We start from the raw sequence: 24,895 nt of genomic DNA on the forward strand, positions 1-24,895 counted from the left end.
ACCATTTGCATATTCATACATTTACATAGAGTAATGATGTTTGATTCATTCTGTTATTTTTTTCCTTCCCCCCCACCCCTCCCACCTCTCTTTTTCCTCTATACAGTCCCTCCTTTCTCCATTCTTGCCCCCCTCCTACCCCCCATTACGTGTCATCATCCGCTTATCAGTGAGATCATTCGTCTTTTGGATTTTTGAGATTGGCTTATCTCACTTAGCATGATATTCTCCAATTTCATCCATTTGCCTGCAAATGCCATAATTTTATTATTCTTTATGGCTGAGTAATATTCTATTGTATATATATACCACAGTTTCTTTATCCATTCATCAATTGAAGGGCATCTAGGTTGGTTCCATAGTCTGGCTATTGTGAATTGAGCAGCTATGAACATTGACGTGGCTATATCTCTGTAGTATGCTGATTTTAAGTCCTTTGGGTATAGGCCAAGGAGTGGGATAGCTGGGTCAAATGGTAGGTCCATTCCAAGTTTTCTAAGGAATCTCCACACTGCTTTCCAGAGTGGCTGCACTAATTTGCAGCCCCACCAGCATTGTATGAGTGTACCTTTTTCCCCACATTCTCTCCAACACCTATTGTTGCTTGTATTCTTGATAATCGCTATTCTAATTGGGGTGAGATGGAATCTTAGTGTAGTTTTGATTTGCATTTCTCTTATTACTAAAGATGGTGAACATTTTTTCATATATCTGTTGATTGCTTGTAGATCTTCTTCAGTGAAGTGTCTGTTCATTTCCTTAGCCCATTTGTTGATTGGGTTATTTGTATTCTTGGTGTAGAGTTTTCTGAGTTCTTTATATATTCTGGAAATTTGTGCTCTATCTGAAGTATGAGTGGCAAAGATATTCTCCCACTCTGTAGGCTCTCTCTTCGCATTGCTGATAGTTTCCTTTGCTGAGAGAAAGCTTTTTAGTTTGAATCTATCCCAGTTGTTGATTCTTGCTTTTATTTCTTGTGCTATGGGAGTCCTATTAAGGAAGTCTGATCCTAAGCCAACAAGGTGAAGATTTGGACCTACTTTTTCTTCTATAAGATGAGGGTCTCTGGTCTGATTTCAAGGTCCTAGGTCCTTGATCCATTTTGAGTTGAGTTTTGTGCAGGGTGAAAGATAGGGGTTTAGTTTTATTCTGTTGCATATGGATTTCCAGTTTTCCCAGCACCATTTGTTGAAGAGGCTATCTTTTCTCCATTGCATATTTTTGGCATCTTTGTCTAGTATTAGAAAGTTGTATTTTTGGGTTTGTGTCCATGTCCTCTATTCTGTACCATTGATCTACCTTTCTATTTTGGTGCCAATACCATGCCGTTTTTGTTACTATTGCTTTGTAGTATAGTTGAAGTTCTGGTATTGCAATACCCCCTGTTTGATTCTTCCTGCTAAGGATTGCTTTAGCTATTCTGGGTTTCTTATACTTCCAGATGAATTTCATAATTGCTTGTTCTATTTCTGTAAGGTACGTCATTGGGATTGGATGGTAGATTTTTAATGGTTTCTTCTATTTCATTGCTTGATATTGATCTGTTTAAATCGTGTATGTCCTCTTGGTTCAGTTTGGGAGGAGCATATGTCTCTAGAAATTTGTCAATGTCTTCGGTACTTTCTATTTTGTTGGAATACAGATTTTCAAAGTAGCTTCTCATTATGTTCTGTATCTCAGTGGTGTCTGTCATGATATTTCCTTTTGCATTATGTATTTTAATAATTTGAGTCTTCTCTCTCCTTCTCTTTGTTAGTGTGGCTGCGGGTTTGTCTATTTTGTTTACTTTCTCAAAGAACCAACTTTTTGTTTTGTCAATTTTTTGAATAGTTTCTTTTGTTTCAATTTCATTGATTTCAGCTCTGATTTTAATTATTTCCTGTCTTCTACTACTTTTGCTGTTATTCTGTTCTTCTTTTTCTAGGGCTTTGAGCTGTAATGTTAGGTCATTTAGTTGTTGACTTTTCATTCTTTTCTGGAATGCGCTCCATGCAATGAATTTTCCTCTTTAGTACCGCTTTCATAGTGTCCCAGAGATTTTGATATGTTGTATCATCATTCTCATTGACCTCTAAGAATTTTTTAATCTCCTCCCTGATGTTTTTTGTTATCCATGTTTCGTTTAATAGCATATTACTTAGCCTCCAAGTGTTGGAGTACTTTCCCTTTTTTATTTTGTCATTGATTTCTACTCTCAGTCCATTATGATCTGATAGAACACAAGGCAGTATCTCTATTTTTTTGCATTTCCTAAGGGCTGCTTTGTGGCATAACATGTGGTCTATTTTCGAGAAGGTTCCATGTGCTGCTGAGAAGAAAGTGTATCCGCTCGTTGATGGATGGAATATTCTATATATGTCTATTAAGTCTAGGTTATTGATTGTGTTATTGAGTTCTATGGTTTCTTTGGTTGGATTTTGTTTGGAACATCTATCTAGTGGTGACAGCAGTGCATTAAAGTCGCCCAGAATTATTGTGTTGTGGTCTATGTGATTCTTGAAATTGAGAAGGATTTGTTTGATGTACAGGAATGCACCATTGTTTGGGGCATAAATATTTACTATCGTTATGTCTTCCTGATTTATGGTTCCCTTAAGCAGTATGAAATGTCCTTCTTTATCCCTTCTGACTAACTTTGGCTTGAAGTCCACTTTATCTGATATAAGGATGGAAACCCCTGCTTTTTTACTGAGTCCATGTGCGTGGTAGGTTTTTTCCCATCCTTTCACCTTTAGTCTGTGGATGTCTTTTTCTATGAGATGAGTCTCTTGTAGGCAGCATATTGTTGGGTCTTTCTTTTTAATCCATTCTGCCAGTCTGTGTCTTTTGATTGGTGAGTTTAGGCCATTAACGTTGAGGGTTATTATTGAGAAATAATTTGTATTCCCAGTCATTTGGCTAATTTTTGGTTTTTAAGTTGGCTTGGTTTCTCCTTTGAGTGGTTTTTCTCTAAGGCAGTTCCTCCCTTTGCTGACCTCCATTGTTGTTTTTCATTTCCTCCTCATGGAATATTTTGTTGAGAACATTCTGTAGTCCAGGCTTTCTATTTGTAAATTCTTCTAACTTTTGTTTATCATGGAAGGATTTTATTTCATCTTCAAATCTGAAGGTTAGTTTTGCTGGGTATAGGATTCTTGGTTGGCAACCATGTTCTTTCAGAGCTTGAAATATGTTGGTCCAGGCCCTTCTAGCTTTTAGAGTCTGGGTTGAGAAGTCGGCTGCTATCCGTATTGGTCTCCCCCTATATGTAATCTCATGCTTTTCTCTCGTGGCCTTCAAAATCCTATCTTTATTTTGAATGTTAGGCATTTTCATTATAATGTGCCTTGGTGTGGATCTGTTGAGATTGTGTGCATTTGGTGTTCTGTAAGCCTCTTGTATTTGATTATCCATTTCATTCTTCAGGTTTGGGAAATTTTCTGCTATTATTTCATTGAATAGGTTGTTCATTCCTTTGGTTTGTATCTCTTCCTCAATCCCAATAATTCTTAAATTTGGTCTTTTCATGATGTCCCATAGTTCTTGGAGATTCTGCTCATGATTTCTTACTATCTTCTCTGTTTGGGCAACTTTATTTTAAGATTAAATATTTTGTCTTCATTGTCTGAGGTTCTGTCTTCCAAGTGGTCTAGTCTGTTGGTGATGCTTTCCAACAAGTGGTCTAGTCTGTTGGTGAATTTTTTATTTGGTTTATTGTCTCCTTCATTTCAAGGATTTCCGTTTGTTTTTTTTTTTTTTTGAGAATCTCTATCTCTTTGTTGAAATGATCTTTTGCTTCCTGCAAGTGCTCTTTCAGCTTATTGGTATTATCATTCATTGCCTGCATTTGCTCTCTTATCTCATCCTTGGCTTCGTGAATCATCTTAATCATGTATAATCTGAAGTCCTTTTCTGACATTTCTTCTAACATACTGTCATTGGATTCTATTACTTTAGAATCTAGATTTGTTTGGATCATTTTCTTCCCTTGTTTTTTCATGTTGTTCATGTATCTTCCCCTCTAGCAGTGCAGATCTGGGGTATTGCAGATTTCCCCCTATAAGCTTATAGTGGCCCTATAGGTTTCCAAAACCCTTTCTTTAAGGGGAGATCAATATTAGCAGTGCCCAAATCAGACACTATGCAATCCTAGACCAAATAGCCCCTATGGGGACAATAACAAAATTGTCATAATAAACAAAGTGAGTTCAAATATTATCTTCGGTAAAACAAACAGGTTTGCAATAAGGTCTGCAGTTTCTAATGGAGGACAAAGAGGATGCAGAGGGATGTAGAATGTGGCTGTTAATGGGATAAGAAAAGAATATACAGAAGTTCTAGAAAATAGGGTGAGAGTGTAATCAAAATAAATCGGATGTTAGCATGCAAAAAAGGGAGAAAGAGACTCTGAGGGAACAGGTAAAAAAAGGAAAAGAGCAAGAAAAGTAAAGAAATAAAAACTTAAATTTTTTAAAAAAAGGAGAAAAAAGAAAATCTACTGTATAACAGTCATATACTAATGAATCCTCCCAGCGTTCAGTAGCCTGATGCATGAGAAGTATCTGACAATGAGCTTCAAGCCTCCAGCAGGCGTCTCAAGATGGGATTTGCCCCACCCAAAGATCAGAGCTACGGCTTCCAGGATTATCCAAGATGGCTGCTCTGGCTTTGAAATGTGTTGGCAGATGGGGAGCTGCAGCTCAGGGGTGGACGTGGTCAGCTGGAGGTCCTGGAGACGGGATGCAGTTGGACCAGCAGTGGTCCTGGAGGTCCCGTGTGTTTGGTGTGGTTGTGGGATCCTGGAGGCCGGATGCAATCAGTCCGTCTGGGGTCCCGGTGATAGGGCGCAGTCAGTTGGTCTGGGGGTCCTGGCAGCAGGGAGCAGTTAGTCGATGTGAGGGCCCCAGAGGCAGGGAGTGATCGGTCCAGCTGAGGGATCCTGGAGATGGGGCTCAGTCAGTCCGGCCAGGGGTCCTACGGGGCCTGGCTGTTGTCTCAAAATGGTGGCAGCCATGTGTAATCAAACCTGCAGGTACTGTGACAGTGAACTTCCAGGCAGCAGTAGGCAGCTGGTGCTCCACTGGCAGTTGGCAGTTTGCTGACTGTTGTCGGACGATCGGGAGGTGAACCTCGAGCGTTGGGTGATGGATAGGAGTAAGGCAGACGATGGACAGGCGAGAGGCAGGCAAATGGCGGATGACAGACGCCTGACAGTGAGCAATCTGCTCTCAAAAAAGGCGTCGATATGCTGGCAGACTGCAGGTCATCACAGCAGATAAATGGGTAAACACCAGGGGATCGATAAGCAGCAAAAACTGCCTCACTGAGAAACAGATATCCTCTGCTTAAATCCGGCGTTACAGAGCAACAAGGAATGCAGCCTCCCTCTAGTCCACCATCTTGGATCTCCTGCCCATGTTTCTTGAAAGCACATTGTTGTTTTAATGTGACAGTGTTTCCAAATTAACTTGTCTAGAAGTCTGAACCTGTCAACATTTAAAATTTTTCAAACAGCTTTTTCATAAGAAAAGTCATTGATGCTAAATATGTGACAAGGCGTTTGCTATAGCTTTTAACAAGTTCTTGTTTGAATTTCGTATCTTTTGTTGAGTGAAAATTTCTCTCAGCCTACTTTATCTTGAAAATCCTTCCTTTTAAATGAGCAGAACAAGCTCTAATCAAAGGAATCATTCCTAAAATAGCAGTATGAATTAGTGAGCAGCTAGTGCTGCTTGGTGGCTCTGTGCCTTCAACTGTTAGTTCCACCATATACTGTGACATGCTTGGAAATTCAGTGTTTCCTGCACATTATCACGCAGCTTACAACTGTAGCTCTGCCCACTAAAAACATAGATTTTTAAGCTCACACACATTCCTTTAAAAAAACAAAAATAATAAGAATCATTGCTTTGCTAGATAAATAAAATTTGGTTTCTATTGTCTAAAAATCTTTATACCGATCTTTAATGTAGCATTTTCTAAATTTCTGGTATGAAACAGCTAATATTTCTTACATTGACAGGGGTAAGCTTTTTAAAGTTTGTATGAAAACAGAAGAGCAGTAAGATTGTCAATTTTAATTCTAAATGTCCTGTCTAGCCTGTGAAATTTCCACTCTAGCCTCAATGAGTTTAACCAATATCAATTTGAAGATTTGTCAACAAAATTCATCTGAGACAATGCAAACAGTACCCTGAGCCACTGTACCGCATCCATTCACCACTTTTCTCTTCTAGGTTTGTGAGTTGCCTGTTGGAACAGCCTGAAGTGTTAGTCACCGGGGCAGGAAGAGGACATGCTGGCAGGATCATTCACAAGTTGTTCGTGAATGCTCAGAGGGTACGTGAGACTGCTTACTGACTATGGTGATCTCACCAGACCTCTGCTTGGGAAGACATCGTTTTGAGTCCTGTCTGCGGCTGATGACACAGCTGCTGAGAAGTCTGGGCATTGGGTTTGGATGCTAAAGAGACAATGATTCTGACTTCTGAGTGAACTCAGAAGCTTCCTACATATTTAAGTAAGATAAGTACATCTTAGGAACTAAATTTCAGAAAATAAAAGTCTGAAATCCATTGTTATAGAAACTGGACATAACTATGCTACGGGAAACAAAAGCATCCTACTTTCAAATTACAGTTCAGTTTTACCATCTTTAAACCCTGTGTACTTCAAAACAGATTCATAACTCAATCTGAATTGTAAATCTAGTCTAATAATGGTGAAGAGATCTAACTTTAGAGATTTCCTAGAAAGGAAGACAATTATTGCAGATTTTTTAGGACTATGGAAATTTAGGCTTCAGCACAGAAAGGAAGCCCAGTTTGAAAAATTATCATCATCATTACCTCCGCTAGTGAAAGTAAGTTTTTATAATTATACAGTGCCTTGGTTACTGTTAAGAAGTACTGGCTTCCCAAAATGATTATTATCTCAGGGCATACTACTATTAAAGTATTATGATGTGCACTAAATACAGGTTCCCCTGACCTGGGAGTGGAAACCAAACCAGTTCAGTTTAGAGAATGTAGTGCTCATAAGCAAAGATTTCATTGGTCTACACATAGAATAATTCCTGCTGAGTTGGTCTGGAGTACATCTAGTTAGAATATTCAAAATCATGTTCAAATATTCTGCTCTGAATTGTTAGCAAGAGCTAACAACTGAGATTATTTATGGAGTTGCTCCCTAGATTTAATAATTTCAAGTTAAAAACCAAATATTCTGTTTCCTTTTAAATTAAACATCTAGAAAACAATAGATGCTTGCTTTATTTTGTTTTCCTCTCTGGCATGAAAACCAGTGGAGTTGGTTTTCACATCTTTCATCAGCTGCCTATACAGAAGTTTACAGGCATATGTGTCCTTATTAACCATTACTATGAATTTTCTCATATAGCAACTCTTTGATCATTTAAAAAAAAGATTGGATTTAGCAAGACTGAAGCAAAAATCCAATCATTTTATGCTGAATTCCATTTAAATATGTCCATACCTATAATTAAGTTTATTAAAATTTCAATTTTTTTTTTTTTTGCAGTGCTGGGGATTGAACCCAGGGCCTTGTGCTTGCAAGGCAAGCACTCTACCAACTGAGCTATCTCCCAGCCCTAAAATTTTAATTTTAAAGAAAAATTTTAAATACATATTATAGGCTATAGAATTCTCAGTGAAATGTCATCACAATTTTTTTAAAAGAATAAAATCTTGATTTATTTGTAAAATTGATATGAAGTGTCAATTATGAGAATTTACATGAATAAACTTCAGCAGTTTAGCCAGATATTTAAGAGCCAAGTTTAAAAATGTACCAACCAATCATCTGGAACATTCACATTCACTGGAACATCTATCTTTCAAGCTGTGCACACTTTTTTTAGGCAGTTAATTCTTCAGAAAGAGCTAGGTTTTTGTTAAATCATTTCCTCATTAAATGACACCCTATGTCATCTGTTGAACCATCAGATGCATGAGTAGTGAGATGTGTCTGCTCTATTTGACAGCGAGGTGTGTCGTATGTGGTGTGACTTTATTCATCTTAAATATTCTTTTGATAGGATCATGTTCCTTAATGTAGTGCATGCTGTCTCTGAAATAATCTTGGAAAGCTCTTGTCTAGCTCTTTTTAAACCATCTTGCTTGTTCCCTTTCATCACTGTTTCTTTTCTCACTCTTTCTCAAGCTGACTGAATCTTCTGATGAGGTAACAAAATAGCTTTTGTCCCTCATAGTTCCTTGTTCCTTCCCATTCCTCTAACTTCATAAGGTCATTTAAACTAACCATCTAACAGTCTGGATTTGGCATAGCTTTCTTGCTGGTGTTTAGCTTAACATAATTCATGTTTCCATTGACAAAACAATTACTCTTTTTCCAAAGCAATGGTACTATGAAAGTATAGTAACCAGAGTTAAAAACAAAGGCTCTAATATATTTTGTGCAATGACAATGAAAAAATTGATGCCTTTGAGAGCTACTCTCTTGTGGCCATTGCTATATGGACCTCTATCACCCCTGTATTGACTGCATTAACTACCCAGCAAACAAAACCGTGTCCCCAGTTTTCATTTGGTGAGTTAAGCTTACAAAGAATTGATGGAAAGTGTAGATAAAAATCTTCTTTCCAGACTCTGGAGAGAAAATAGCTCCTTACAGACTCAGGTCTCTGACTTGGACTTGGGTCATTGCTTGAAGAAACATAGAAACCGGCACAGCTCCATAATTCCTTTTCATAAGATGTCTGAGCATAGCCCTCACTTTTCAAAGCAGATTGATTGCCTGGCGGTCGTTTCCTTTCTGCCTGTTACCAATACCGGCTCATTCAGTGTTTCAAGCTTCTGGCATTTTCTGTGTTATATATTTTGAGCAATCATAATAACAGCTGACTACATTACTGAGTAATGTAGGACATTTTTATGTATATATCACATTTTTCATCTGTCCTTCAAAAGTACCTGAGTCTAGCATTCGACTTGCTTTTGAATTTAGCATTTGATTCTATTCAAGGCTGCAGCCATGGCTCCACCAGAGGAGGAACTGAAGAGAGCGGGCTGCCCAGAGGAAAGAAGGCACAACTCAGTGTCCGACTTCCCTGCTCCTGCTGGCCGGGAACTCATCTTGCGCACCACCGTGCCACGCCCTGCACCTTACTCCAAAGCTCTGCCTCAGCGGATGTACAGCGTTCTCACCAAAGAGGACTTTAGACTTGCAGGTGCCTTCTCATCTGATACCTCCTTCTTTTGAGTCTCCCAGCATTACCTCAGTGGGGGCTTCAGAGGCACTGCCGCCTGCTTCCGTGGGAAGGAATGCTGGGAAAATCTGAAAGGCCTTACAGCAGATGGCCCTGCCCAACTGAGCTGAGATCAGGAGGCACACCAGCATCCAAAGGACTCTGCAGCACCAAGCTTAGGCTCTCTTGTACCTGGTGGGGCAGAGGGAATGGACTTGAGTTGTTGAAAGATTTCTGACTCAAAAGATGGACTTTGTATATGGGGGAAACCAGAAATCAGGAGGAGCTCTGTCCTCACTCTTCTGGGATAGTTTATCTCTTTCTCCTCTGTGACTGTCCTCTGGGCCATTACTTGCATTCATAGTCTGTATAAACACTTAATGGTTGTATTTATTAGGATCAAGTATGCAAAATAGAGTATCTGTTAATTCAAATTTCTGGTATTTTGGTGGTAGCTTCTAGTCCCAGAATCTGTGTTTTTAAATTACTACCTACATGACCATATTCTGTTTATTCAATCATCTGGTGGTCATCTGTATTATACTGATTAACTTTTTGTGTATGTGTGTGTGGTGCTGAGGATTGAACCTAGGGCCTTGTGCATGCAAGGCAAGCACCCTACCAGCTGAGCTATATCCCCAGCCCCACTAACTAACTTTTGATGAACATTTAGAATATTCTAGGAGAAAGCCTAAAATTTCAATTTGTTTTTCCATGTGACTAACCTAAATGTACTCCTTCTGATAATGTACATTTAATGTACATTAAATGTCACTGTACATTAGTTCTGCATATATCTTGTAAGATTTGTTTTGTCATTGGTTCTCCTTTAGGTTGCCTAAGTTACCAGCCTGTAAAGTTCTCCTTTCTCTTGCCGTGCAGCATGCTGTCCTCTTTGGCAGTTGCTGCTGGGTACTGTATTTAATGAAGTAGAGATGAGCACATGCTAAAAGTAGAGCTTTGTTACATAGAGACGATCATGCAGTTAGTTTAATTTGATATGTGTGCTAATGTAATGAGTAGAGGATTACTTTAATGCACTATTTTGCTTTTGCATTTTAGTTAAAATGAAAATAATCTCTGGGGATGTATAGCACCCAGGGTAAGGATAACACCAATGTATTTCTAGTTTTATGAGGATTAGGATGTATTCAGTCTCTGATGCTATATGGCCTCTGTTTAGCAATCTTAAATTATTTTTAGGTCTAAAATTCCCACTTTAATCCAAAGTAAAAAAGATTATTACACTGAAGCCTAAATTGTTCCTGTGTAATTTTAAAGGATTGATAGAGCTGTGCAAACTGTTACATTATTTTTGTAAAAAAAAAAAAAGTCTATATATATGAATATATATAGTGTGTGTCTCCACACGTGTCTGTATGTGAAGAGGAAGGAGGAAAGGCCTGGTGGGTGACCTCCCAACCTTTGTAGTGCTTATCTGAGATGCTGGGTTTTGTTGCTACCACTAAATGACACAGACACAGACCTGAGGACTGGACCAAGTACAAGACATTTCTCTTTAGGACAGAATGTGTCTACTTTCAAAGAGTGTTAATAACAAAAACTGTAATGTAGAGGATGGACTTTAAAGAGTATTGTGAATCTAATAAAAGGAGAATGGTGCTTCTGTGGCTAACTTTCTTTTCTCTGTTCTGAGGAGCACTTCAGTGTTAGTTTCCTTAGTTTTGTGCTATGTCAGGTCCTTCATTAAGATTTGCATCCTATTGCTAGCCGCAGTGGCACATGCCTGTAATCCCAGCAGCTCAGAAGGATCGGAAGTTTGAGGCCAGCCTCAGCAACTTAGTGAGGCCCTAAGCAACTTAGATCCTGTCTTAAAATAAAAAGAGCTGGGGATATGGCTCAGCAGGAAAGCACCTGAGTTCAATCCCCAGTAGCCACCCCCCCCCCCAAAAAAAAAGTGCAATGTATTTAGTGTTACACAGCCCTGGTCTCAGAACATTATGCCTTTTTAAAGGTGATTACACCATTTTTATTATTATGTGCCTTATTTCATAGACATTTTAAAGTACCTACTTTGTATCAGGTACCATACTCAGCAATAAGGCAAAAACACAATACCCCCTTTTCCATGACCTTCCTGCCATATAGAGAAGACATGCTGCCATACAATGGAGAACACAGAGGAGGGTTTGACTGGGAGGGCTGATGCGTATCATAAATCCATTTGTGCATTCATTAGAGATGTGCCATGATTAGTATAAGTTATTCTGAGAAACCATTTTCACTCAGGCTCTGAGGATCAGGAAAATCATCCCAGAGAATGTGATTTCTGGATTAAAATCAGAAGACAAGTAGGAGTTGCAAAGGAGTGGGAAGCACGGAAAGCCTTGCGGAGAACTGCAGTAACTCTCCCATCTGCTATGCTTGCCCCTCTTCCCTGTGATTATGCTGCTGCTTCCTTCAGAAGTGATGTTTATGTCTCCACCCTTTCCATCTCGACTTAGCCATGTCTTTCTTAGGTCAGTGGGACATTAGCAAGTGTGATGCATGCAGTCACTTAAAAAGGACTTGCACTTTGGGGCTCATCTTCCCACTGAGAACCCCAAGACCACCAGCCAAAAGAGCCCACTGAAGAAGTGAGAGCCAGGGGGTGCATTTTGCAGCAGAGTGAACCAGCAGGAGTGCTAGGGGAGTCACAAGCAGAGGAAACCCCAAAACAAGAGAAAGTGCATGTTTGGGAAGTAGCCAGCATTTCAGCAGGGAGTACTATCCAGAGTAGGAATTGGCAAGAAATGAAAGAAATTTCTAGCAAGAAATTCAGGCTGTATCTTCAGGGCAGTGTTGAGTCACTGAAGGGTTTCAAGCAGGAGGGTAACATGGTGGGTTTTAACAATTTAGCAAGCAGATGGAGTGAAAAGGTTAAGATCTTACACTAAATTATAAGCTCCCTGGAAAGAGGATACTAATTATATATTTTGTTAATTTCCTATATGCTTTGTACTGTGCTCCAAAGAGGTGCACAAATGCTCTGGGACCAACATGGAATGTCCTCACTTTGGGACTCTCCACCCAAGCATCCCTAATCCACCAAAATAATTCAGATTTTTCTTCAGGCTGGAATTACTAAACCCTAACCCTTTATATTTCTATTTCATTCATTAACCCATAGATACCGAGTGCCTGCTATGTGCCAGGCACTGCTCTAGGCACTGGGGAGACTGGCGTGAGCAGAACACATGAAAAGCCTTGCCCTCATGGGGCTGACAGTGAGGGAAGCCAAGGCTAAACCCTGTGGAAGGGAGGAGAGGGCACTCGTCAGATGGAAGGGTTGGCTTGTGCGCTGAAGACGTGAGCAGAGACCTGAACAGAGTGAGGCAGCAGGCCTTGTGAAAGGACAGACAGAATGGCGACGTAAAGCCCTGAGCGGGGAGTTCAGGTAGTGTGCTGCAGGACAGCAAAGGCCAGTGCAGCAGCAGCACGCTAAGTGAAGGGAACAGGAAAGCAAGCTGGACGGGTGCACAGGGCCAGATTACATCACACCTTGGGAGTTTGGGTCTGTTTTCTTGGCTAAAAGGGGCAGCAAACACATTGATCTGAATAGGGCATGAGGGGTCATGATGTGACATTTTAAAAACCTGCACTTTGGCTCCTGTGTGGAGAATATGCTGCAGAAGTGCAATGAAGCAAGTTAGAAGTGGCGACAGTTCGGGCTGGAGTGGCAGCAGTGGGAGGGTCAGAGTGCTGGGATGTGGGATGTGTTTGAAGGCAGAATGCACAGAGTTTGCTGATGGGTTCAACAAGGGCATGAGAGAGACAAGTCAAAGATGACTTAGAGCTTTGGGTCCTAAGTTACTGTGAAGTTGCTGTCATTTACTGAGATAAAGACAGGGAAGAGCCAGGCATGGTGGTGCATGCCTGTAATCCCAGTGACTGAGAGGCCGAGACAGGAAGATCTCCAGAAGCCAACCTCAGTAACAGCGAGGCCCTAAGCAGCTCAGTGAGACCCTGTCTCTAAATTAAATACAAAATAGGGCTGGGGATGTGGCTCAGAGGTTGAGTGCCCCTGAGTTCAATCCCCAGTACTAAAAAAGAAAAGAAAGGGGGCGGGGAGGGAGCAGGTTTGGGCTGGTTTGAGATTGTGAGCTAGGACATGTTAATTATGAGCTATCAACTAGATCTCTATGGTGACTCAGTGGTCCCTTCCTCCTGCCTCTGCAGTACCCCTGCACTCTCCATTGTCCCAGGGTTGTCTGTGACCAACAGAATATGTAAAAAAGTGGGGTATATCACTTCCAAGATCAGGTTGAAAAGACAGACTTCTGTTTTAGTTTCTCCCTCACTTGTGGGGGAGTTAACTGCCTTGTCACAAGCAACCCTAGGGAGGGGTCCATGTGATGGGAAATCAAGGGCTCCTGGAAAAGCCCTGTTTGTGAGCTTGGAAGAGGAACCTCTCTGGTCTCTGAATGACTCTGTCTACTGACCAGAGCCATGCAGCTAAGCTGTTCCCAGATTACCAACTCTCAGAAATTGTGGAATATTAATTCCAAGCTGCTAAATTTGGGAGTAATTTGTTGCTCAGCACTAAATAACTATTACCCAAGTGGTTGGTTGTCCCAAGTTTGGAGTTTAAGGAAAAGGTTATGACTTGTTATAAATTATGCAAGGGACAGTCTAAGATTACCTGAGAAGTAAGCTCATAGGGAAGAGTGCTGAGGTTTGGGCCAGGGACAAGGACGAGGTCTAGCAGAGGAAGTGGCCACTAATGTGGGAAACCCTAAGTGTGTTGTTCTGGAAGCCAAGAGGAAAATATTTCAGGAATGTGGGAGATCAACTGTGTCAAATGCCACTGAGACATCAAGATGGAGACCAACAATGACAGTTTCATACCTGTGTAACACAGTAAGAAATCCATTCAGAGCAATAAACTGAAGTTCTTACTGGAAAGAATAGAGAAGTGGCTGCTGAGGGGCAAGTTTGGCATGCCCTAGGCCCTCTCCTGGCTCTGGCAGGCGCACTTGAAGCTAGCACCTTGCTTTCGTTTGCTGTGCACTGTTCCCTGCCAGGAACCAGCGGGAAGGGTATGGAAGAGGGGAAGCCACTGTCCAGTCTGTTTCAAACTCACATATAATCCTGCCTAGGGCCCCTACTCTGGCTGCCAGCTCCTTTTTTCTGGGCACGCTGTAATGGATGCCTCTGTGGAGAAAGAAGGCCACCGCTGTGTTTGAATCTCCTAGCCTCTTTAATCTTTGGCCACTGGGCACCATGGAACTAGAACGCCTCAGAATATCATCTCCTTAAATCCAAAGAGCTGCTGTGGCACTTCTCCAGCTTTGGGGCATGGGACCTGACATCGGCCTGTGAAGCTGGACTTGGCCACTTCTTGGAACACAAACTAAATCTGGGTCATGTGATCACAAACCCTTTTGCAGGTCTTCTTCCCAGCAGCTTGTGAGGTCTAACAGGTGCTCAGGGAAAACCCCTCTCAGGCAAGCAATCGCACCTGTTGTGGGGGGCATTCCCAGGCTGGCTCCTCAGCCAAGGCAGGCAGTGAACAGGCACACCCACTCTTGGGCCCTGGTTCCTCAGGCTCAGGGTCCAGCAGCACAGGGCCTTGGGCCACACTTGGCCAAGATGTCACTTCAGCTCAGAGGCTCCCTGCTGCTGCCAGTCAAATGAGCCTCTCTGGGGGAACCTCTTTTTTTTTTTTTTTAACATTTCTTCTGTCATGCTGGGTCAAGATGGAATTTATTTTATGCAAAACCAGACAGAATCTTTGGTTTTGTTTCTGTTTACAGATTTGTCCTCATCTTGACACAGAACAAGGTGGGGGTGAGTGAGGGGTGCAGAGACGGGGCTGAGCTAGATCACACCAGAGAAGCTGCCAGCTGGGCTGGAGTCGGGTGAGCTGATCCTTGTCTGCGGTGCTTATCTGCCGTGTCTCCTAAAAGAATAATTTTTAGCTGTGGCATTAGTTTCCTAGGGCTGCCATGATGAAGTTTCACAAACTGGCCCACTCACCTCACAGTCCTCAAGGCTTCAAGTCTGGGATGAAGGTGTCAGCCACGCTCCCTCCCAGCTGGAGGTAGAGCCCTCTGCCTCCTCTTAGCTCCTGCAGGTGCTGCAGGCTCTGCTCTGTCAAGGACCTCTTCTCCTCCTGGGACACCAGTCATATTGTCTCAGGACCCAGCCTGCTCCAGTATGAGCTCACCTTAACCACTGAGTCTGCAGTGACCCTATTTCCAAACAAGGTCACATCCCAAAGTAGTAGGGGTCAGGGTTTTTTTTTTTTTAATGGATGCAGGTTAGGAAGGGCAGAAACCAACCTCCAACAGCCACTGGCCTGAAAGGTGCCCATCTTTGGCTGGTGTAAGCCATGCATCTGCTGTATAAAAGCGTGGGTCCTGGATCTGTGAAGTTCAGCTTCAAACCCCAGGCCTCCTTATCAACCACAGGTGCCAGGCTGTTACCCACCTCTCTGGGCCTTTGTTTTCTCCTCTGCCAAATGGGGACAACAATATGTACCCAACAAGCTGTTATAAAAATTAAGTCAAACACAACAACATCTGCCTGTATCCCCTGTTCCCCAGGAGACTGAGGCAGGGGGATCACTTAGAGCCCAGGGGCTCAAGGTCAGCCTGGGCAACACAGCAAGACCCCATCTCAAAAAAATTTTTTTATAATTAAAGGAGATAATGTTTAAGGTGTACCTAGCAGGGTATTTAATTGCTTAAAAAGCAAGTTGCTTAAACTGTCCCAAGTGGCAGTTATAAATGAATGATTAGTTGTCAGGTGTATGCTCCATTTAATGTGAGGACACAGAACAATCCAGTGTTCAGAGACATGGGGCCCAAACCTCCTCCACCTCATCAAATGGGCTGCTTTCATGCCCCCTGTTCCCTTTCTCCTCCTTGGGTCACAGAGGCTTCAGGAAAGAAGTGACATCCAAGGCGAGGGGCTTTGGAGAGGTGGAGGGAAGGTGGGGTTTCCGGGAGGAGTGTCTGCACTCCAGGCTGGAATTACCTGCAGGGCTGGGGCAGCAGCAGCTGGAGGCGGGGAGGATAGGCAGCAGGCTGCCGGAGGCACTAACTCTAGGCAAGCCTTGCCCACTGGTGAGGGAGCAGGGACCTTGTTCTCAGAAAGCAGAGGCACTTTGGAAGGTTTTCAGCAGAGGAAAAGATCAAGACTAGACTGACCATTAGCCACCAGCCATCCCCGTGAGCGGGGGCAGTGGTCTCAACCTATTAGTGACGCTGGGGAGACACGAAGTGAGCAAGTGACATGGGCAGGACTTGCTGAAGGACTGGACGTGGGCAATGAGAAACATGCCCTGGGTGCCCGGCTGTGACCTCAAGGAGCCAGCTGTGAGGGGCAGCCCCGGCACAGTGTCTATGGTTCCCCGTGGCCCCATCGGCACTCTGAAGGGAACTGCACCCTGTCCAAGTGCACGACACACAAGCTGGTGGTGACACCCATCCAGTGTAGCCGGGGTGCCACAGCCAGGCAAGAGGAGGAGCCCTTTGCTGCCCACCTGCCCTGAACCCTGGCCCCTACACCTCTGCTCACGGTCAGCCTTTGTCAGGAGAGGGACATGGGCCTGCCAGTGGCCAGTCAGACCAGAGGAATAAGTGATAGGACACTGAACAAAAGTTCTCCAGGCCTTTGGCATTCTGAGTAAATAATGACTTGTTGGAGCTATTTATTCACATTCCTTTCTTAGCCCTATTTTGGGATGAGAATACTTTTTCCCTGTTACATAAGGCAGGAACACATTCTTAGCAAACCACCGTCACTCCTGTGTTACATTGCCTATGTGAAAAAAGGAAATATTTTTAGAGTGTGAATTTCCCAAACGTTCCCAGCTATTCTGGGGACTGAAGTCCTAACTTCACAGAGCAGCCTGGTGGTTGGGGGGTGGGGGAACCCAGCACTCTGACTGTGCTGAGCCCTGACCTGGGGGCTCACAGGCTGGGCTGGCCCCGTCCCTGCAGGCCCTGTCCATGGCGAGAGGCTCTCCTCTGCTGGGCCTCGCACAGTGTCAGCGACTGATTCCAGAGCCTGGGGATATTTTTCACTTTTTTATCCCCCTCTCCTCTCTTAAGAGACAGGGTCTTAAAAGATACTTGAAAACAAACAAGGAAATGGGATCCAGCTATATTGCTGCTCCTGGGCCCAAGCGATCCCTCTGCCTCAGCCTCCCAAGCAGCTGAGCCCACAGGCATGCACCCCTGAGCCAGGCTTCACTGCCTTTCTGTGCTCCTCCTGTTTCTTTGGGGTGGGGGTGGTGTAAGCAATGACCTCTCAAATGCTCTCAACTGAGAGACTAAATCCCCTGCAGAAGGTCAAGCCCAGAAGAGCAGGGCAGATGTAGGGACAGTCACACTTCTGTTCACATGCGTGCCTGGGATGCAGCACATAGTAGCTGTGACATGGAGTCATTTGCCATCTGGCTGACACAAGTGTGGATCGTGCCTGGAGGTGGGAGTGAACCTAGCTGACCGCATCTGCCTCTGGTGGGAGCTCTAGGTTCTTTGTGAAAACTTGGTCCAAAGCTAGAGAAGGGAAAGAAGAGATTTAACAAAAGGATGGTTTTAAGTGAAAGACTGGTTGGTTAGTGACATAGTTACATACAGTGAATATCCCTACTAATATACCTAGTGGCAGAACTTTATGAATGACTTTAGGTATATATTTACAAAAAGGTCATATATAGCTTCCAGTCTTATGAGGAAACTATTGGTTTATAGGAATCTAGTTGTTTTGTTTTTTTACAATACTGGGTTTTGCAAGACCCTGAACACAGGGTTTTGCACATGCTAGGCAAACGCTCTACCACTGAGCTACATCCCCATTCCTATTTTGAGAGAGTCTTGCCTTTCAAGTTGCCTTAAACTTCCAAACCTCCTGCCTTAGTCTCCTAAGAAGCTGGAACTGTACACATGAACAACCAGGCCAGGCCTGGCTTAGTTGACGACTTTTGACTGTAAGGAATGAAGCCCCACTAGCTTGAAGATGATTCATGGGGGACATTGGGGACCATGAAAGGAAACAGTTATCATGGGGCCTGGCCTCTCGGCATCTAGAGGCTGGAGGTTGTTTGGGACTTAATCAGCTCGGGGGAACGCAAGCTCCAGGAATCTACAGGTCCTACCCCCACACACAATTGCAAGTATGACTTGGCTCCAGGGTTCTAGTTTCTGTGCTAGTCTGCTTCTTCCTCTTGGTCTTGGTTTGTTTATTACACTCCTCCTGCTTCCCATGGTCACCACCTCCCAAGCCTCTGCTGTTTTTTGTCCAGCCTGTTGGTCACGAGTTGTGGGCTGCTGGTGGTCAACGCATTCACTCTCTCAGGTCATCCATCCACTATGGCTGGGAGATGGTCATGGGTGTGACACGCTCCCTAGTAGGAAAGAGCCCTTTAGAAGGAGTGGCAGCCCTCGGCCTGTCATATCCACGACTTGCGTCACTCCTGAAGATTGAACTTTTTATTTGGGTGTTATTTCAGATTTGAAGTGAAGGATAGTACAAGGAAGTTCTGTTAAGTTGTGTCCATTCTTTTCCCAGATTCAACCATTATTGATCATTATTGATTTTGATATTGATACTGGGTTTTCTAGGCCAAGATTTTAATAAATCCATATTAAATAAAACATGAATGATTCTACTCTTGCTCCCTCTGTTGTGTTCTGATGAGGAGGGGAAAGCTATATTGGGCCATTTCTCAGGAAAGAATTTGTCAAAATGGTCATGGAACTGATTTAGGAAATTTGTTTTCAAATTTGAATTGGCATGGTAGAGACCTACTGATAATTATCTTGATGTTTGTCATGCAATCAAAGCTTTGCAGTAAAGAAAAAGGCATCTTGGATACCAAAAAAAAAAAAAATTAAAAATTGAAAATAAATCAAACCCCTAGTAACTAAAATACTGGATAAAATATTTTAAAGCTTTAAAAATGCATACTGATACTGCATATATTTTAATTTCTAAAAAACTTATAACAGCAAAACAAGTAAATTTGGCAAAAGATATGCAAGAGTCTTCAAAGGAGAACAGCATGAAACGTTATTGAAAATTGAGACCAACTGAAAGATGTGCTGATATGCTATTGTCCGTACATAGACGCAGAATCAGGAGAATGCCCATTCTCCCCACAAAGATCTGCATAATCCAAACAAATCCAAAGGCCATGCCTGTGTTTGTATTTCGTGGAACTACAGTAGTAGAATCTGAAATATGTATGGAGGAACGAAAGTTCATGAACAGTCAAGAACAGTAAGGTAGGGTGTTGCTCTGTGAGCTAGTCAGGCAGCATAATGCTATGATAATTAGTAGGATGGTTTGGTCTAATAGAACAAACTCATACCAATATGGAAAGTTAAGTTTTGAAAGAGACAGCAAGTGGAATATTCAATAGTGCTTGGTATCATCCTTGTATCATAAGATAGAAAATAAATGAAATTGGATCTTGATATCACTCCTACTCAGAAACCAATCTCTTAAAGAGCAAGTATGTTAACATTTAGAATACTGTGTGGGAAAGTCACTTTAGAACTTTAGAGTGGGAAAGTCTTCAATAAGACACAAAGAGTATGAATCATAAAGGAAATGCTGATAAAACTGATCGCATCAGTATTGAGGACTTATATTCATGAGCCCCATAGAGAATAAAGAGACAAGCTACAGACAGAAAAGTACACACCCAGACAACACAGATCAACGCTCAGGATCCGTTCCTCGAATCAGGAAGACTAGAAACCTAATATCAAAAGGGATCTGAACAGGTCTATCACAGAAGAGGATACAGAAACGAACAAAACACTGAGATGTTCAACCTCACTAGTGATCTGATGAATGCAAATCGAAGTCACAACAAGATATAGTTTCACACATGTGAAATGGGTGCCAATGTTAGACTTAGCAAGGATTTCAAGCAATAGGAGCTCTTCACTGCTGGCAGGAGTACAAATTGGTGTAACTTTGGAAAATAATCGTGCATTCCCTGATAGAGTTTGATCAAGCACATACACTACATCGCAGAAACTGTTCCTGGGTGTATACTTAGGGCAGTTACATTCAAAGTCCTGTCCCTAGACCAGCGCATTAGTCACCTGGATACTTGTTAGAAATGGAAATTCTCCAGCCACCCAGACCCACTGAGCTAGAAACCTGGGGTGGAGTTCAGTAATCTGTTCAGCAAGCCCACCAGGTGAAGTTTGAGAACCACTCCTTCAGAGAAACATTCATACTCATGACCACAGGAGACACAAAAATCTCTGTTCACGCACACTGTACAAAATCTAGACTGGAAATCTTGATGCCCTTCAACAGTAGAAGAGCTCATTATATTATGGAAAAATCCAGGGAGCAATGAAAGTAGGTGAAACATAAACATGAGTGCAATAACCTCATCATAGGGACATATATGCCATTTCATTTGCCTCAAGGGTGACAGGCAACTCTCAGCAATAGATTGTTTAGAGATATTAAAAGAGAAAATTCCTTCAACCAATCAGGTTATTTGAGCAAAACAAAACCAAACAGCAAATCTGGCAACTTCCAGAACCAGAGCAGATTCTGGAAATTCCAACATGATCAGATAGTATTAATAGAAAACAGGTGAGAGGACGACTTCATCGGCTATAGCCTAGTCATCCAGACTGTCCACTGGTGACAGCCTAGCTGGCTGCAGCTTAGGGGCTGCAGGACCTTCTGCAACCAAGCAAGCTCAGTTACTGAGACAAAGCTCTACATTGGTTTGGTGTGTTGGGCCCAGTACAGGTGCCCGATCCAAATCCGTGGCCTCCTGAAAATACTGTTTAACAACCCCCCACCCTACCCCCTGCTACTTTTTGGTCATGTTCTTATCTAGTGGGAGTTTGATCAAAAGCCAGGGCATTAGCACCACCATCCGGGTTTTCCAATTCTGACCCATCATCCACAGGTTACTGTGTCCTTATGACTCGTTTCTCTGAGTTCTTGTCCTAGCTGAAGAGAGGTCATTTAGCACTCAGCAGATGGATGTGCCCTGACTTTGAAGCCTCAGAGAATACAGCACACTTGGCAGACTGCTGTCAGGACTACAAAGAGGAGAATACCAAGAGTCTGGAGCATGCTCCTTAGCCAGGGTCCCTATGCACCAAGCCAACCAAAACCCAATTATCAAAGAATGAGCCAGATGAGGAGTCGATCTGCTTAAACTAAACCAGTTATTAAAATCAAGTGTCCCCAGTACTTAATAAATTTACCCACATGCAACAAAAATTATTGGCACAGAGTCCTTCCTATGTAGCCAGTAAGTAATCTGGCATCCCATAACTGGGTTAAATTAAAGCATGGGGTGAGAATGTATCTTGTTGCTAGTCTAGTCCTGTAAAGAAAAACAAAAAACAAACAAACAAACAAACAAAAACAGGTCTACAAGTCTTATTTGAGGAGTAGCCCAATTTCAATGTCTTAGGAAAACTGTTCACATCTTAAGATATTGTCTGCCACTAAGGAAGTTTTTCCTTAGTGAACTTTACTTTAAATTCTCCAACAGGTGTACAGTTCTAGGAATCCAGAGAAGTTCCCTTATATTATAAGATACTGACCCAATGTTCAAGACTACAAAGCTTCTGCAGCATGAGTGGGGAGAATTTGGTACAGTCCCTTCCAAAGGGGAGAGAGAATAGCCATCTCCAAGCACTATCCATGAAAGAGGTCACCAGGGGCAATCTGATTGGGATCAAGTTTAAGGAGTCCAATTTGTACATCTCACCTATTTTAGCCTTGGCTGACCCTGCACAAAAATCTGAGAATGCATTTTCCTATTATTCAATCCAATCCTGTTCTGCCTGATGTTGGATTAGCAGTCTAATGAACAATCAGTCTCCTCTTACCTACTCCAACGTTAACAATAACCCATAGTTGTCAGAGTCTTTCCCATTAAACTTCTCAAAGATAACAACAACAAAAAATCTCTTGGACTGTAGCTCACTAAGCGCTTTTAGAAAAGAAGCTGAACTGAATGACAAAGCTTCCTTTGCTTTCATGAGGAACTATTTCTAGTTTTAATTACTATATAATTATTTTAATTCTTAGTAACCTTATTTTCTAGGGAAAACAAAACAGTTCAAAATTGCTTACTTTCTGATAGGATGTTGTAAACAAACATTTTGTAATTTTTTTTGGTAGTTGTAAATGGGCAGAATGCCTTAATTTTATTTATTTTATGCAGTTCTAAGGATTGAATCCAGTGCCTCACAAGAACTAAGCAAGTGCTCTGCCACTTACTTACACAGCTCAAGCCCCACATTTTCTAACCCTTAGAAACGAAGTTTCCTCACAAACTTCTCTGCTTGCAGAATTTATTATCAACTGAGAACAGCACTATGTTTGGCATTAAATAAACAGCAATAAAGATGACTGTCACAAGGTGCCAAAACATACATTGTAGAAAAGATAGCCTGTTCAACAAATGGTGCTGGGAAAACTGGAAATCCAGACATAACGAAATGAAATTAAACCTCGATCTCTCACCCTGCACAAAACTCAACTCAAAGTGGATCAAAGACCTAGGCACTAGACCAGAGACCCTGTGCCTAACAAAAGAAAAAGTAGGCCAAATCTTCATCATGTCGGCTTAGGACCAGACTTCCTTGACTGCTAAAGTGTAAGTAAAATTAAGAATCAATACATGGGATGGATTCAAATCAAAAAACTTCTCAGCAAAGGAAACAATCAAGAATGTGATGAGAGAGCCTACAGAATGGGAGAAAATCTTCACATGAACCTCAGATAGAGCACTAATCTCCAGGATATATAAAGAACTCAAAAACCTTAACACCAAAAAATAAAATAAAAAATAAAAAAAAAAAATAAATCAATGGGCCAAGGAACTGAAAAGACACTTCACAGAAGAAGAAATACAATTGATCAACAAATGTGTGAAAAAATTTTCAACATCTTTAGCAATTAGAGAAATGCAAATCAAAACTATGCAAAGATTTCGTCTCACTCCAGTCAGAATAGCAATCATCAAAAATACAAGCAACAATAAGTGTTGGCGAGGATGTAGGGGAAAAGTTACACTCATACATTACTGGTGGGACTGCAAATTGGTGCAACCACTCTGGACAGCAGTAAGGAGATTTCTCAGAAAACTTGGAATGGAATCAACATTTGATCCAGCTATACCACTCCTTGATCTATACCCAAAGGATTTAAAATCAGCATACTACAGTGACACAGTCACATCAATGTTTATAGCAGCTCAGTTCACAATAGCTAAATTAGGGAACCAACCTAGACATCCTTCAACAGATGAATGGATAAAGAAACTTTGGTATATATACACAATGGACTGTTACTCAGCCTTCAGAATGAAATTATGGCATTTGCAAGTAAATGGATAGAACTAGAAAATATCATGCTAAGCAAAATAAGTCAATCCCAAAAAACCAAAGGCTGAATGTTTTCTCTGACAAGCAGATGCTGATCCATAGTGAGGGGAGGGAACAGGGAAAAATGAAGGAACTTTGAATTGTGCAGAGGGGAGGGACAGGAGGGGTGGGGCGGAGCGGATGGGAAGGACAGTAGAATGAGACAGACATTATCACCCTGTATACATGTATGGTTACACTACTGGTGTGACTCAGCACCATGTACAGCCACAGGAATGAGAAGTTATGCTCCATTTGTGTACAATGTGTCAAAATGCATTCTACTGTCATGTATAACCAATTAGAACAAATAAAAGAATGCAAAAAAAAATGACTATCTTGAGTTCAATTCAGCCATTCAGCTATGTGGAGATGGGCAAGCCTCTTTGTAGTGCTCAACAGAGCACTATCTTCTGTTTTCTTATATTGTTGGTAAGTATCAGTTTCTCCTATGCCAATCCATGGGGGAGGGAACCAGAGCTGCTCAGATCGTCACATCCCTGGCTCTAGGAGAACATCCTACAAAGATGGCCAAGCATCTGCTAAGTACCCGGCATTGCTCTCAGCCTCAGTCAACTTGTCATTACTCGGTGTCTTGTAACCAGTCAAGGTGCATTCCATATTTTCTCAATAAAAATAGTGGATAACATTTTTTCTCAGAAGTTTCTAGATTTCAGTAATTTCCTGATTACCCCAATCAACAAAGGGAATCAGGAAATCTACCACTAGTCAGAATCATGTTCATTCTACAAGTTTTAGTATTTTGATTTTCTTAAAAACGACTCAGACATTTCATAAAAATCTACCACTTAATTCAACAAAACTTTAAAGTTCAAGTTACTGAAAGAGATTCCTGATCTATAAGAAACTCACCTACAAATTTCCATCATTTTCAATCACCTGACTTACTTGTTCTTAATTATGCTGAACTGCACATTTAAAAAGTTAACCACAGGGGCTAGGGGTGTGGCTGAGAGGTAGAAGATGTGCTCAGCACACGCAAGTCCCTGGGTTTGATTCCCAACACACATGTGCTCGTGCGTACTCACACACACGTGCACACACACACACACACACACACACACACACACTGAAGAACAAAGGGAAATATCACTCCAAAATAGATTGGGTTAGTGTATGATTACTTGAGATTAAGGGCTCTTGAAAAACACCAAAATACAAGACTTCGAGTTCCCCTGCATTCCCTTGCAGAGGGACTCGGCTATTGTCAATCCTCTGAAGATAAACTGCTCTCACAGGAGTGGAGAGTCCACCACCAGACAGACCTTGTTACAAACCATCTGTTTTT

The 24,895-nt window shown here is 42.0% G+C and overlaps 1 protein-coding gene across 3 annotated transcripts in view; it reads left to right on the top strand.

Annotated features, from left to right (window-relative positions):
- Window positions 1-10,828, top strand: part of RAB3GAP1 (RAB3 GTPase activating protein catalytic subunit 1) — a 102,003-nt gene extending 91,175 nt beyond the window's left edge. For 2 of the 3 annotated variants that reach the window (XM_079135620.1, XM_079135622.1), the window contains 3 exons: window positions 6,216-6,318; window positions 8,161-8,181; window positions 8,983-10,828. In XM_079135620.1, the coding sequence (XP_078991746.1) occupies window positions 6,216-6,318; window positions 8,161-8,181; window positions 8,983-9,219 (361 nt within the window). In that variant the 3' untranslated portion in view covers window positions 9,220-10,828. The remainder of the gene's footprint in view (window positions 1-6,215; window positions 6,319-8,160; window positions 8,182-8,982) is intronic. The other variant, XM_079135621.1, reaches the window with a different exon arrangement.
- The last annotated feature ends 14,067 nt before the right edge of the window (window positions 10,829-24,895 follow it).

The sequence above is a fragment of the Sciurus vulgaris genome (assembly GCF_902686455.1).
Source record: "Sciurus vulgaris genome assembly, chromosome: 3".
NCBI lineage: Eukaryota > Metazoa > Chordata > Mammalia > Rodentia > Sciuridae > Sciurus > Sciurus vulgaris.